The 15,621-nt window shown below is 45.7% G+C and overlaps 1 protein-coding gene across 3 annotated transcripts in view; it reads left to right on the forward strand.

Moving 5' to 3' along the window:
• The first annotated feature begins 4,343 nt into the window (after positions 1-4,343).
• The window catches only part of Sh3gl3 (SH3 domain containing GRB2 like 3, endophilin A3), a 124,004-nt gene continuing 112,726 nt past the window's right edge, over positions 4,344-15,621 (forward strand). The window contains exon 1 of one of the 3 annotated variants that reach the window (XM_055623581.1): positions 4,344-4,528. In XM_055623581.1, coding sequence (XP_055479556.1) covers positions 4,484-4,528 — 45 coding nt within the window. In that variant the 5' untranslated portion in view covers positions 4,344-4,483. Of the gene's footprint in view, positions 4,529-4,778; positions 4,826-15,621 lie in introns of those variants that run through there. The other 2 variants (XM_055623578.1, XM_055623579.1) reach the window with 2 other exon arrangements.

The following is a 15,621-nucleotide window of genomic DNA, read 5'->3' on the forward strand; positions in this document are numbered from 1 at the left end:
TTTATTTGACTTCTGGCCTCTATAGGCACATGATACATGAACATAGACATGCACACAAATTGTAAATTGAATTCAGCAGCACATTAAAAAGATTCTATGCTACGATTCATCCTAAGGATGTAAAGTTGATTTTACATACACCAATAGATGATATATATCATCGAAATACAACCAAGGACAAAATCACATTATCACCTCAATAGATTCAGGATGCACCTTTGAGAAAGGTCAACATCCCTTCCTAATAAAACTAAGAAGAGCTGGGGATGATGATGCTCACCTTTAATCCCAGCACTGGGAGGAAGAGGCAGGTGAATCTCTGAGTTCAAGGCCAGCCTGGTCTACAGAATGAGTTCCAGAACAGCCTGGGCTACATAGAGAAACCATGTCTTGGAAAACCAAAACCAAAACCAAAACAAAGCAAACAAAACAAACAGACCAACAAACAAAAAAACCCCAACAAAACAAAACAAAAAAGCTGCAAAGATACTAAGAATAGAAAACAAAATTCGTCAATATAAGGGCTCTCTATAACAAACCTATAGCCAATGCTATACTAAATGGGGAAAAAGAAAAAGTTCAGAAATATGATAATGGTGTCTACTCTCTTTCCTCTTATTCAATACAATACCCGACTTCTTAGTCAGAGCAAGACAGCAGGAGAAACCAAAACTAGCAAAGAAAAGAGTCAAATGATTCTTGTTTGGTGTAATCCTACCCCTAAATGACATCAGAAACATCAGACAGCTCTTAGACTTAATAAAACTCAGCAAAGTAGGGTAACAAAGTAGCTTCTCTCTACACCATTCATGAACTCAATGAAATTCCATTACCACAGATCCCAAAATAGTAAAAATAAAAATAACTAAGAAGGTGAAGGATCTCTGCAATGGCAATTATAAAACACCAAATACACGAAAGAACGATTATGCGATTGGAAAACCTCCCTTATTCAAGAGTCAGCACAATAGTTAAAATGGCCACCTGCAAGTTCAAGGCCATCCTCAGCAAAATTCCAATGATATTCTTCCCCAAACTAGGGGAAAACCCCTAAAACTCATATGGAAGCACAGAATACCCCAAATAGCTAAAGCCATCTTGAATAAGGAGCAATGCTGGAGGTATCATGATACCTGGTTTCAAGTTATATATAGAACCATAGTAATCAAAACAGCATGGCATTGAACAGACACAGAGACCAATGGACTGGAGCAACTGACACAATAAACACACAGAGACCTATCCATTTAATTCTCCACAAAGGTAACAAAAACACATGCTTGATAAAGGAAAATATCTTTTTAAAAATGGAGCTGTTAAAACTTGATGCCTGCATGCAGACAATAGAAACTAGGTATTTTGCACCATTATGGTTTGAATATGAGCTGCTCCTGACAGTGCTGAACTGTTGCAGGATATTTGATCCCAGTGTGAACCCCGAGACTGTGAATGGTAAAAACCTGTTTCTTGTTTTGTGTGGTTCAGCCCTAACACACACCTTTAATCCAGGAACTTTCTGTTATTGTAATAGGTGATTACGGTCTGACTCAGGCCTAGCACACACCTTTAATCCAAGAGCTTTTTGTACATAGGACTTTGTAAAATTAATTCTAGGTCAAGAGGTAGAGCAAGAAATCAGCTGACAGGGATTAAGCAGTAAGGAGGGACTTTGAGTTGAAGGGTATTTAAGACAGTGTGGAGAAGAAGAGGATTCTTTTTGGCTTTTGGCTTTTTAGCTGTTGGCTTTTTCCTCCTGGGCTGTTGCGTGAGATAGCAGGCCTTTTTTCCTCCTGGGTCATCAGCTGAGCTAGTAAGCTTTTAGCTTTGGGCTTCTGGCTTTTTCCTTTGGCTGAGTAGGAAAATCAGCTGGGTGCTTTCTCTGCCTCTCTGAGCTAGCAGGTTTTCACCTCAGCATCTGGCTCCTGAGTCTTCACTGGTAAAATCAATCGGTTGGGATTTTCATTTTTTAAACAACACTGAACTTGTGGTGCCCTAGCTGGTAATACAATCTTGGGAGGCAATGGATGCTTTAGAAGACAGACTAACTAGATGAACAGATGAGCAGAGGAGTGCTTTTGAGGTTGTGACTGGTCTCTCCCCCACTCTCTTTGCTTACTGTCTACCATGAAGAGGAACAGTATCTTTTACCATGTGCCCTGCCAGGTATTTGTCTAGTGGCAAAAAGCCCAACACATCCTTGGATAAAAATTAACTCAACAGCTGGAGAAAACCACTTACTCTCTTGACCCAGCCATATCCACTGGAAATGGTGAAAGTCATAAAGTTAGCACTGTTGTTTGACATAGTTTCTGCAAAGCTGAGCCAAATGCTGTGATCACTGTCATTCTGTCTCTCACTTTTAGGCTTTGGGTCTCTGCATGTTGCATTCTTAGGGACTTTCTGCATTATGATTAATTTTATGTCTTTTCCCAAGAAAATTATGTCTGAGTCTTTTTAGGAAAGTCCGAGGCTTTATCTGGCTTTATTTGGAAGTCTTCTTTATGCCCCGGAGATCATGATAAGCACAGATAATGAGGCTACAACTCCAGGCATCTTCTTGAGGTATCCATTCCTAAGCAAACTCAAACAGTATAATTTGGTCAGGGTAAACAGAGACAATTGACAAACTCTGTCTGGCTGGGAAAAAAGATTCAAGGCCTCCTTCTACAATATTCTTAGATCTCTCTGAAAATTTTTGTTAAAGATAGGTCATACAGGGTACATCCCTGGAGGAATAGAACTCAGTTAATAATATAGATTGACTAAAGTAACATTTTCCCATTATATAGCATAGATGATGAAATGATACTGTAAAAGGAGTTAGGTATTAGTATTTGCTATTCATAAAAGACCAGTTCAGATATTTTTGGTTTATCTGGAGTGTTTTAAAACTACATACACTGTCAGCCTAAAAGCAGGCTGTCACATAATAAATGTGCTTGCTTTGGTGGAGACATTCTCTAGATTCTTTGGAGTTATAGGGTTAATAATAAAAATAGAATCTGTTCTATTTGTACTTTCTAATTGTGACTGAGCTTGTAACCCGGACATGTAATGAAAAATCATACACATAATCTACACTTCTTGGATAATCATTAGTCCATCTTTGCATTGTGAAACTTGTATAAATAAAGAAGCAATTGATTGCTGCTTAGTCAGAGCTGCCAGGTTTCCCTGACCACCACACCTGACTCACTCCTCCCTTGCAGACCCCTTATCAGCGTGGAAAAAAATGCCAGCCACCAGCTTTGGAAAGAACCTGACTCCCCAGAGGGCACAGGCTGAGGCTGTGCTATTTAAACTCCTCTTGGGCACAAAAGAGGTCCACAGTTGAGCATCGCCTACGCAGACATAGCCTAGCTCAAGACAAGGGAGACCATCTTTCCCAGAACCTGTTTAGTGGGTTTGGGACAGCAGGGGAGGCCTGTAGCTGGTCTTTGCCACTTTGTGGGTTCTTCTTTTTCCCACCCTTTATACCCCAGTTTCACCCCTTAACACTAGATGAAAAAGAAACAGGGATAGAGGGGAGAGAGGAAATGGAAAAATCCCTGAATCTAATTTCTTTTCTTCTTTGACCAAAGCTACTAGCAAACCGCAACCAACCTCCCTGAATGCCAACCACTGACCCTGTCCTTCGGAGGCCTTCGCTTTTATATACCCTCTGAAAAGTTCCCAGACTGGAAGACCCTGTTTCTGGCATCTTGCAGACAGTGGTCCCTGGTGTATCTGACAAGAAGCTAAGATCATCTGTGAGACTAATCTGAGTTTATTAATAAACTACCAAGTTGACCTCTCCCAGCGGCCCCAAATCGCTCAGGCAGACTGCGCCTAAAGCGCACACCCGGCGGCCCAGGACCAACTTCCTCCCGCCTAACCACAGATCCGGACTCTAGTGTTTCTCAACCTGAGGTGCACGTCCCAGCATTCCTTCCTCACAACGCACGTCAATCCAAAACTCGCAGGGTGGGGGCGGGGGCGGGGTGGGAGTGGGGACCGGGGTGGCAGGGTGGTGGTGGTGGTGGTGTAGCTGTTGCTACCAGCGAGTAAAAAAAGCAAATTTCACACCAGGTCCCAGAAGAGCAGAAAGAAGACCTTGCATCCAGAACAACCTCAGAGCCAGCCGCATCCCAAGCCGTCCGGAAGAAGTCCGGAGAGGCTCTCGGCATCGGGGACATCCGACCGCTGACCCTCCCACTGGTCCTCCTCCCGGCTCCAGCGCTCCCGGTCGCCACGCAACAATGAAGCGTGGGCGGTCCAAGCGGCTTCATTTGCATGTCGCCGAGGCTCGGCCAATGGGCTGCGCCGGGGCCTCGAAACCCGGTGTTGCTGTCTGCGCGCGCGCGTGTGCCAGTGTGACAGCGCCGTGGCCGTGGCCGTGGCCGTGGGGCGCGCGGGGGCCGCCCGGGGTGCCCGCTCCACTCAGCGTCGCGGCCGCGTGGCCCGGCGGAGCCCCGAGACCACCCCCGGGCGGGGCGCCGCCGCGATGTCGGTGGCGGGGCTCAAGAAGCAGTTCCACAAAGCCAGCCAGGTAGGGAGGCGCGCGGGAGGGGGACCTGGAGGCGGTGTCCTCACGGAGTCGCGGGCCGTGGACCCCAGGTCTCGGTCGGCCTCCCTCGGGCCGGGTTTCTGGTCGCCCAGGAGGGCGCGGGGGCGGGTAACGGTCGCGCGCTCGGTGCCGCGCGCGCGGTGGTGCCCCCTCCTTTGAGTCTCGGGTCTCCCGCTGCGCCGTGGCGGTTGTAAATCTGAGCGGTTGGCAGCGAAGGGGTCGGAGGTGGTGGGCTTGGAGATGAGCGCCTGGAGGAGATCCTCCGGGACCATTGACCTGGTAGGCCTCCCTGCGGCCCCGGAATTGCCAGCCTGTCGGTTGGGAAGCCCCCCTCCCCCAGGGCTCTGTAGTTGCCCCCTGGCTGGGGCCAGGCGGCCTCTGCTTTGGCTCCCCCTCCCCCCCGGGTTGGGGCTCATCGCTGTGGTCCTCTTCCCTTGCTGGCTGTCTTCCCTCGGTTGGTTCGAGATTGGCGCCCAGTCTCCTGCTCTCAAAGAGACGGTAATGTAAGGAGGAGACCCAGAACACACACGTAAACAAACCGTGCTAGACACACCCCCCGCACGAGAGGATGACAGGTGACTTTGTGGGGCCTAATGGGAAGCTTCCAGGAAGAAAAGACATCTGGGGACTAATCCTGAGAAAGGATTGTGGCTATGGACTGGGAGGAGAAGGAGGGAATTCTGAGCAGAGGAAGCTGGAAACAGGAACACAGGAAAGTGTGTGTGTGTGTGTGTGTGTGTGTGTGTGTGTGTCACAAGAAAATGTACTTTTTAATACTACATTGTTCCGGCAGTTGTAGAGCTCACGTTGTAAAACCTGTCCACCAGCACCCGTGGAATTGTTGCGCCCCCCCCCCGCCTCAATTTTACTCCAACCCTGGTGGACAGATTGCATTTAGAGTCGGCCCCAGTGGCCCTGGCCCACCCCTCCTTCTCTCGCCTGTCCATCTTGAGATTGCAGCGGGCGGTAGAAAATCCTTCTTCTCCATCCCAGGCGGCAAGACACTGCTAACCCCTCAGTCACAGCTGGTCCACAAGGGAACTGAGTGATGGCTGTTCCCAGCAGGGGACTTAGGGCGCACAGTGGTGCTATTCAGGGTGCTAGAAACCCACGAGGAGGGGCCCACTGGGTGAGGGCAGAGACGGCGGCTTCACTGTTGGAGCTCTAGTACTTACAGAAGTCTGCGGGATACTCGGTTGTCATTGGCCTTTGGAGTCGTGGGCCTAGCCTGCTCTGGGGTCTGGGACTAGGAAGTACTGACTTGGGGGAAATTCCAGTTGAAATGGACGTTTTAAAACGGGAGAACTGAGGCAGGTGGGAGCGCGCTCGGTAGCGTATGAATAGAAACTCTAGGCGGCGCCATACCGGAAGAGTGTTTAGGTCAGGGCTTGCTGGGCAGTGAGTGTAGTGTAGATAATACATGAGGCGTAAGTGAGGTTCAGGAGGAATAATGAGACCGAGAGCGGGGGTGGGGTGGGGAGTGGAGTTGTACAGAGGGTCGGTAAATGTTTAAAGGCCGGGCAGTCAGCGTCCACTTCTGCGTTAACGGCGGGGTACCTGGGCCCCTGTGGGCAAGGCCATGCCTGAGTCCCTGCTGGCCAGACTTGTACCATTGTCTTCCTTAGCCCGGGCAGGAAATGAGCCCCTTTGTTTTTTACCCCCTCCCCCCTTTCTTGGATATGGACTTTATAGGAGCGAATCTCATGATCACCCACACTGAGTGCTTACGCGCTTCCCGATGGCTTCTGACCACAGAGCAGAAGAGGGTGGTTGAAATCCTTGGAAGCAAACTGTGACGGAAGGCTTGGTTTGACTCCTTATAACCAATCAGTTAAAAAGGACAGGAGACCTTCAAGGGATCTGAGTGCATCCAGTCCTTGCGGCAAGTATGTTCCTAACTCTTCCCTTCCTTTCTCTGAAATCATTTGAAAAGAGAGACGGCAGAGATTCTCCCCGGACTTACTAACGTTTTGTGGTTAGAGTACCTGGTAAGTTTCAAACCAGGTACTTTAACGTTTCTAGATGTTCTGTCCTCACCTTCCCCCTCCTCTCCCAGGTCTTATGTAGCCTGGTCTAGCCTCAGACTGGCTACACAGCCAAGTGTGGTCACAAGCTTCCCAGGCCCCTGCTTCTACCTCTCCAGGGCCCAGGTACAGGCTGCAGGTGGGCAGGCTAGGCAAGCACTCTCCTGACTGAGCCACATCCCCAGCCCCGTTCTAGAAGTCTTTCTTAGAAATTATGCAGTGCAACAGGCTTGGAAAAATTAGGTTGTGTTTAATTGAATGCAAGGGAGCGGAGTAATAAAAAAAAAAAATGCCAGATGTTCTCAAACAACGTTTTCACAACAGGCTTTAATTCACTCCGAGCTTTCCCAGGGGCAGGGAAAGGGAGTCCCAGATGATGTCAGTGGCTAATAATTCCCAAGGACTCAAGGCTAGTTCCTTGCTCTGATAAACTCTGCAACCTTGGAGACGTGACTAAACTGGGCCTCCTTGACTTTCTCTCTGCATGAGGAACGAGAGGATTCAGAGGTGGAGTCCCTGTGAGAGACTCAACGGTGCAGTGCCTGCAAAACTCTGATTATACTAAAAACCATTGGCTTGTGTACTTTTAATTTTTACAAATTTGTTTTGTGTGTGTGTGTGTGTGCGTGTGTGTGTGTGTGTGCACGTGCGCGCACGCGCGTGGGTACTATGTAATGTGAGTGTGCCTGAGGAGTCCAGAAGAGGGCATTGGATCTCCTGAAGCTCAGAGAGTTACAGGTTGTTGCCAGCCACCAATTGTGAGTGCTGAGAACTGAACTCAGGATATCTGGAGGAGCAGTAAGTGCTTTTAATTAATGAACCATCTCTCCAGCCCCAGGATCATACACCGTGAATGAGCTGCATAGTATGTGAGTTGTAAGTATACACGCACACACCACACACACACACACACACACACACACACACACACACACACACATAAGAAAGAGAGAGAGAGAGAGAGAGAGAGAAACTGTTCATCCATTCATCCAGATTGTGGTATATGTGTGTGTATGTCAGTTCTGAAATTCTTAAATAATGTACTTAAAATGTTTTAGACAAAGATAATAGGGACCTTTTACAAGTAACATAGTCTGGACCATGGCCGGGCAAAATGAGCCAATGTCCTGGCTAACTGCGTCTTCTTTCCTAACCCTTCCCCTCCCTTGAGGAACAGAGCCTTGTGCTTCCCAGATGAACTGTGAGCCCTGGAGACAATGCCTCGGTGTGCTGAGTTTCTTGGGTTTATCACTACACACTTTTAAAACTCCTTGCCAGAGTTTTCAATAGAGCCAGTGGTTCTGCAGGGACGGCGGTGGAGCTGCTAGAAGCAAATGCAAATAACATAGAGCTGCCGTGGTGGCTTCTCGCTGAGCACAGCGCACGAGCAATAAGGGCATACTCTGAGAGTGCATCCGTGCGCTCATTCACAGAATCAAATTGTGCTCTAGTTCATAGCAGTTCCTCCTGATAGTGGTCACAGTTGATGAGAGAGGCCCTGACCTTACCCTTGATGGGTGTTCAGGCCTGGATGCTGTACTAACAGACACATGCTTTTCGTTCCAGGACCTTCTAGCCTCCTGTGACTTGTGTCATATTCCCACGAAAGCCCAGCGTTCAGTATTATTCTTCTGTCTTCCTCTCCTGAGTCTAGTCACACAGTATTCATAGCTTCGTCGGCTCCATGTTGAATTTACTTCTTTGTGTTTTTATGTGGCTCACAACCTGTCACATGACCTGTAGGGGATGGGAAAGTCCTTAATGTAGCCTTTTGGTAAGTGTTTCTTCCTCTTTTAATGCAGCAAGTTGAAAAGGCTGAGTGGCCATAAGGGGCCCTGACTATGCCCCTGCAGACACTGACTGTGCAGGCTAGCCATTGATGGGCAAATGCCTCAGGCCCTGGGAAGTGATGAGATTCTCCAGGGAGACAGTGAACGCCTGTTGTTTCACTTTCTCATTAGAGAAAAAAGATGGAAAAAAAAAAAAAAAAAAAAAACGCTTTGCAAAATCCATAGATTTATTTTTTCTCTTAAATGCATTAGAAAGTTTATCAAAGATGAAACATTCTTGTCTTTTCACACATACTGTTTGGTAAATTGATCCATGCACATGTGCACTTTGGTTTATAAGTCAGGGTCCCAGAGTAGATGTCCAAAACAAATTGATTTGGATTTTTTTAAACAACTGAACGATCCAACATAACCCAAACATTTCTTACTTTTTGTTCTATAAAGTAAAGATACAGCCTAGGTGTCCTTTGGGATTTGATTTTAAAGCACGCTGGAAACCAGAGTTTCTCCCTGGTGAGATTAGCTTTTTTTTCTTTTTTAATAAATCTTCTTTTTATAATTTATTTAATTTTCATTTTATGTGTATTAGTGTAAAGGTGTCAGATCCCTTGGAATTGGCCTTACAGACAGTTGTGAGCTGCCATGTGGGTGCCGGGAATTGAACCCGGGTCCTTTGGAAGAGCAGACAGTGCTCTTAACCATTGAGTCCTCTCTCCAGCCCCAGCTTTTTAGCTTTATTCAGTACATTGAATGCGAATTGTATGGTGCCACACTAAGTATGTGGAGGGGGGTGTGCCGTGTGTATTGGGGGGCATGAGGACTGATAGGTTTTCCCTGGAAAATAAAGTCACTAGTAAACAGATGGATCCCGCACTTCATTCAGCCAAGTAACAGGTGAACATAGTGTGGGTGTCAGACTCAGCAGCGAGTGGGCAGCTAGGGTCCGCGTTCCTGGCACCTGGGGAGAGCCATGTGTGACCGGGAAGGGCTTCATCATGGAGCTGCTGCCAGGCTTTGGCTGCTCGTTCTTCTTGGAAGCGGCCTACCTCTGGACTCTTCCTTTCCTTCCCAAGGCCATCACAGGCACAGTGCTGTACCCCAGCCCTCTAATCTACTCCTGGTGGTGTCCTTCCCCCAGCTCCAGCTTCTCTCTCTTTTCTCAGACAGTTTCACGTGACCCAAGCTGGTTTCTAATTCCTTAAGTGGATGAGGATGACCTTGAACTTCTGACACTCCGCCTCCACAGTGCTGGGGTTAGAGGCATACACCATCTTGTATGGTTTCAGGGAGACGCTGTTCTTCAAGCCCTGATGAATCCTGTTGCTGTGCCCTGACGTCTCTCCTCTGGGCCGCACTCCAGTAGTCCTGAGGTCGCCTGTCTGCTCATGTGTGGGCGTTTTCCTGCCTCTCCTGGTGTAATAAGTGACACGCAGGCAACTCCACAGTGCCCCAGACCCATTGTCTCGGTGGCTGCCACTCTCCCGTGCGCTGCCTTTCTCTGGAGTCATTCCATGGGCATGTAGGTAGGACTTCCCCTATCTCGAGAAAAGAACCCTCTTGGCTGTGTCCCTCCCTCTTTTTATCCCTTCTCCCTTATCAGCAGGTTCGCTGAGGAAGTTCATACTCTCTCTTGGATTTCTGCCACCCGTTTTCTTCTTAGCCCGTTCCCATTGATTTTTCTCCTGTGCTTTGAGGCCACGCATCTCTAGGTCATAAGTGTCCTTCAGCCTGTAGCCATTTCCCCGTCTGAACTCTCAGCATCACCCAGTCAGCCGATGTCTAAGTGTAGCACCTGCCAGAGCTCCTGAGCTCCGTCAGCCAGCTGATCTCCAGCCTCTTAGCCGCTCTTCAGCCCCTGACTGCACAGCACTGCGCTAGGCCAGCGCTCTGGCTCCTGTTTTCTAGACTTGTACTCTTTCAAAGAGGCTTACCCACATTTAAATACAGCACATGTGCTGATGAACCTTGAATCTGTATTTCTAGCTAAGATGTTCCTCCTAAGTAGAGACATAAATCAGTGCTATCTTTCCTGTCAGATATCCTCAGGTATTACAGCTGTGAGGGTAAACTGGAACTTTTGTCTGTTTCCTCTCACATTTTTCTACTGATGATCTCAAACATCCATTCAGCCTCTTAAGTAAAACAAAACAAAAACAAAGCAAAGCACAGTACCTGGTCTTGATTCTTCTATCACATTGCCAGTTTATTGGTGTGGTTTTCCTCCCGGCTGTGGTCCCTTGAATGTGCATTTTCAGTTCAGTGGCTCTTCTCCATCTCTGCCACTGCTGATGCACTCTGGTCATCTTCCCTGCTCCGCATGGCTGCAGAAGCCTCTGAATACATCTTTAGACCTCTGTGCCTGCCCTCCCACAGACTGTTCACTTACAGTGGCTGGGTGTGCTTCTAAAGATACAGCTCAAGAAAACAAAAGGTTAAAGATGCTGGAGAGGAAAGGAAATCATCCGCTGTTTGTGGGGATATAAACTTAAAAAGCCACTGTGGAGAACAGGGTGAAACTCTGTGTAATCCAATTATCCCCCTTCTGGGTATATAACCAAAGAAAGTGAAAGCAGTGTGCCTGGGAGCGACCTGCACATCGGTACTTGTGGAGTTAGACGCAAGGGCTCCAGAATCGCTGTCGGTGCCTTGCAGTGGATGGATAAAGAAGGATGTGATACGCAATGGAGTATTATACAGCCACAAAGAAGAAACGCAATCCTGTAGTAATTGTAGTTAAAAAAAAAAAAAAAAGACTTAACCATAGTATATTTGGTTAAGTAAAATAAACCAGATACAGAAAAACAAGTGCATGTTGCATGTACCCATGAAATACAATATAAAGTCCATTAATATATTAAAATAAAGCAAATAAAATGCATCTAAGGCCATGTCAGTCTGGTGATAGGTCTTCACTGGCTTCTGGTTATAAAAATAAAGCCCAAACTTAAGATGTCAGTTTCCATTGTGGTGGTTTCTTTGCTGTGTTTATCTGATGCTAATATAGCTTACCAGCTTTGCTTTGCTTTGAGCCGGCCCACGTTTTAGTATTTTGAAGTGTGTTGCTTGGACAAAGTGCAGTCAGATTTTGTATTGGTTGTTTTGCTGTGACTAAACACCTGACTGAGACAGCGCAAGGAAGAAAAGGTGAATCTTGGGCTCACAGAGGGATTTCAGTTTGTCGTCTGGGAGAAGAATGGTGGTAGGAGTGGTTCCATCTGTAGTGGTAGAGGCAGTGGAGGGCAGACACTCTCATGGTGCTGGCCAGGAGCAGGTCCAGAGCCTGACAGGAACAGCTCTTGAAAGGCCTGCCCCTCAGTATCCCATTTCTGCTGTCCAGGCCTGACCTGCTAACGTTGCCACAGCCTTCCAAACAACCCTGCAGTTTGGGAGTAAAGTATTCAGAATGGCAGCCTGAAGGGAACATTCACATTCAAACCCTAACTGTCACGCTTCATTAATCCACTCTTCCAGGTTGTTTTCAAATGTTGTGTTTAAGCCATTTACATTTAATGTAGTTATTTACGTGTTATGGCTAAAGGCTGCCATTTTATTTATTTTTATTTGTTGGCTATGTTTTGAATTTCTTTTTTCCTTCACTTTTCTGTGTGTTTATTTTGAGTTCTATGTGATATTTTCATATGACTATTTTTGACTAGATTAGTAGTGGATATTTTAGGTATTATGATAAATGTAATCAACTTATCACAGTTTACCCATTTTAACAGTTAAAATAAATGTAGAAAACTTATTTACCTTTATTTCTTATATCTTCCCTGTTTACAATTACATTAATTACATAATTGTAATTAATAATTACATTATTTACATTCCGTCTTTTCACATATGAAACAGTGTTGTAGTTTGTGATTTTTTAAATTTTTATTTTTTTATATTAATTACAATTTATTCACTTTGTACCCCAGCTGTAGCCCCCTCCCACTTTTCTTCCCAGTCCCACCCTCCCTCCCTTATCTCCTCCCTGCCCCCCTCCAAGTCCACTGATAGGGGAGGTCCTCTTCCCCTTCTGTCTGACCCTAGCTTATCAAATATCATCAGGACTGGCTGCATTGTCCTCCTCTGTGGCCTGGCAAGGCTGCTTACCCCTTCAAGGGGGGATGTGGTCAAAGGACCCACCACTGAGTTCATGTCAGAGACAGTCCCTGTTCCCCTTACTAGGGCACCCACTTGGATACTGAACTGCCAGGGGCTACATCTGAGCAGGGGTTCTAGGTTATATCCATGAATGGTCCTTGGTTGGAATATCAGTCTCAGAAAGACCCCTGTGCCCAGAGTTTTTGCTTCTGTTGCTCTCCTTGTGGAGCTCCTGTCCTCTCTAGGTCTTACTATTTCCCCCTTCTTTCATAGGGTTCCCTGCACTCTGCCCAAAGTTTGGCTATGAGTCTCAGCATCTGCTTTGATACCCTATTGGGTAGAGTCTTTCAGAGGCCCTCTGTGGTAGGCTCATGTCCGGTTCCCTGTTTTCTCCCTCTTCTAATGTTCATCTAATGTTTCTCTTTCTGAGTGAGGACTGATCATCTTACCCAGGGTCCTCCTTCTTGCTTGGTTTCTTTAGGTGTACAGATTTTAGTATGTTTATCCTATATATAGGTCTAGTATCCACCTAAAAGTGAGTACATACCATGTGTGTCTTTCTGCTTTTGGGATACCTCACTCAGGATGATCTTTTCTAGATCCCACCATTTGCCTGAAAATTTCATGATGTTCTTGTTTTTAATAGCTGAGTAGTATTCCGTTGTGTAAATGTACCACAATTTCTGTATCCATTCCTCAGTTGAGGGACATCTGGGTTGTTTCCAGGTTCTGGCTATTATGAACAAAGCTGCCACGAACATGGTTGAGCAAATGTCCTTGTTGTATACTTGAGCATATTTGGATATATGCCTAGGAGTGGTATAGCTGGGTCTTGAGGAAGCGCTATTCTTAATTGTCTGAGAAAGCACCAGATTGGTTTCCAAAGAAGCTGTACAAGTTTACATTCCTACCAGTAATGGAGGAGGGTTCCCCTTTCTCTACATCCTCTCCAGCTTGTATTGTCACTTGAGTTTTTGATCTTAGCCATTCTGATGGGTGTAAGGTGAAATCTCAGGGTCGTTTTGATTTGCATTTACCTGATGACTAAGGATGTTGAACATTTCTTTAAGTGTTTCTCTGCCATTTGATATTCTTCTATTGAGAATTCTCTGTTTAGCTCTGTACCCCATTTTAAAATTGGATTACTTGTCTGTAGGCTGTCGTTTTGTTCTGACGACAGTGTCCTTTGCTTTACAGAAGCTTTTCAGTTTCATGAGGTCCCATTTATTGATTGTTGATCTTAGAGCCTGTGCTTTTGGTGTTCTGTTCAAGAAGTTGTCTCCTGTGCCAATAAGGTCAAGGCTCTTTCCCACTTTTTTTTCCTAACTGATTTAGTCTGTCTGGTTTTATGTTGAGGTCTTTGATCCAGTTGGACTTCAGTTTTGTGCAGGGTGATAAATATGGATCTATTTGCATTTTTCTGCATGTAGACATCCAGATAGACCAGCACCATTTGTTGAAGATGCTGTCTTTTTTCCATTGTGTGGTTTTGGCTTTGTCAGAAATCAAGTATTCGTAGGTGTGTTGATGTATTTCTGGGTCTATTCTATTTGGTTCCATTGATCCACCATTATGTTTCTATGCCAACCATCAAAAATCATTAGAAAGCTCAAGAGGAGAAACTTACTGTTTTCTGTCTTCCTTTCAATGACTCAGGTTTCATTTATATATTTGTTTTGTTTAGAGAACTTGTTTTTTTCAGCCATTCTGTCAGTGTAGGGGGCTGGAGGCAATCTCTCAATTTTCTTCCATCTGAGAATGCTTTCATTTTTCCTTTACTGCTGAATGATTTCTGATGTGGTTGGTGACCTGTGCTGTTGATTCTTTTCTTTCTGCTCTTGGAAACTCTTGTGGCATTTTCTTCTGACCTCCATGATGTTAAATTAAGTAAGCAGGAAGCCATCAGCTGAGGCTGTGCTTGGAATTCCCACATGAACCACAACGTAACAACTTACAGCAAATACATCCCGAAGTATAACACACAGAGACTTTAGCCATCCACAAACAACCAGCCATACTTTCCACCGCCAAATAAGGAAGCTGTCTGTCTCACTTTTCCATATTGTTTCTGTATGTTACCTTTGAAAGCTGCAGCTCTCGCTGCTGAGTAGGCATCTCTGCGCCCACCTCTCCTGGTTCTGCATGCTGCCCTGTTGTTCCTGGTTCAAAGCTGTTTTCTCCTTTTCTCAACATTTGTAGAAACTGTACAAAAATGATGGTTTTTCACTGTGAGATTTTTTTCATATGTAGACATAATTTGCTTTACTGATGCCCCTGCCTTTCCTCCGGCCAGTATCCTTCCTTCACCCAAATGGTCCCTTCTACTTTCATGTCTCTTTAAATCTAGCTTTTGCTTGTGAAATAGAAGGGAAATATGCTTTTTCCTGTTTGCCTTAACATGATGATCTCTAGCTCTACTTACTTTCCTGTAAACGAATTATTTTCATTCTTCTTTATGGCTGAATAAAAAAATCCATTGGATGTGTAGAACACATTTCCTGTATCTGATTGTCTTTGGATACCTAGGCTGGTTCTGTATCATGCTGTTATGGGCAGATAGCTTTGTGGCATGTGAACTCAGGGTCCTTTGTGTGTATAGACCCGTTCTATAGCTGGATCCCATGGAAGCTCTGTGTTATGTCTTATTTAGGAACCTTCATAATAATATGTATCGTACTGGATTCATTTACACAACCGCCAATCACAGGGGGTTCTTCTCCCCATCCCATCCCTTGGCATTTGTGATCATTTGTTTTCTTGGTAATAGCTGTTCTGACTTAGAGTGAAACGGAAGCTGACTGACTTGCATTTCCTGATAGCTAAGGGACGGGTGGACATGCCTTCATTTGTGTATTGGCTGTTTGTGTCAAGTTCATTTTTTGACTGTGGTTTCGGATTGGTATAATTTGAGTCACTTGGATGTCATTTCTATCTCTGCTTTTGAGATGTTTTCGACATCTTTAGTTTTAGATGTTTGACTCTGGTGTCTTGATGCAGGTTTCTTCTTTATCCTGTTGGTTGTTCACTTACCTTCTTGAGTCAGTAGACTGCATCTTCTGCCAAATTTGGAATCTCTACTTGCTAATTCTTTGAGTGCTTAACAGCCCCATTCTCTTTCCCTTTTCTTTTTGGGGCTCCAATGACATGAATATTGAATGTTTTGTCCATG

Source organism: Psammomys obesus, unplaced genomic scaffold (assembly GCF_907164565.1).
Source record: "Psammomys obesus unplaced genomic scaffold, mPsaObe1.curated_primary_1811, whole genome shotgun sequence".
NCBI lineage: Eukaryota > Metazoa > Chordata > Mammalia > Rodentia > Muridae > Psammomys > Psammomys obesus.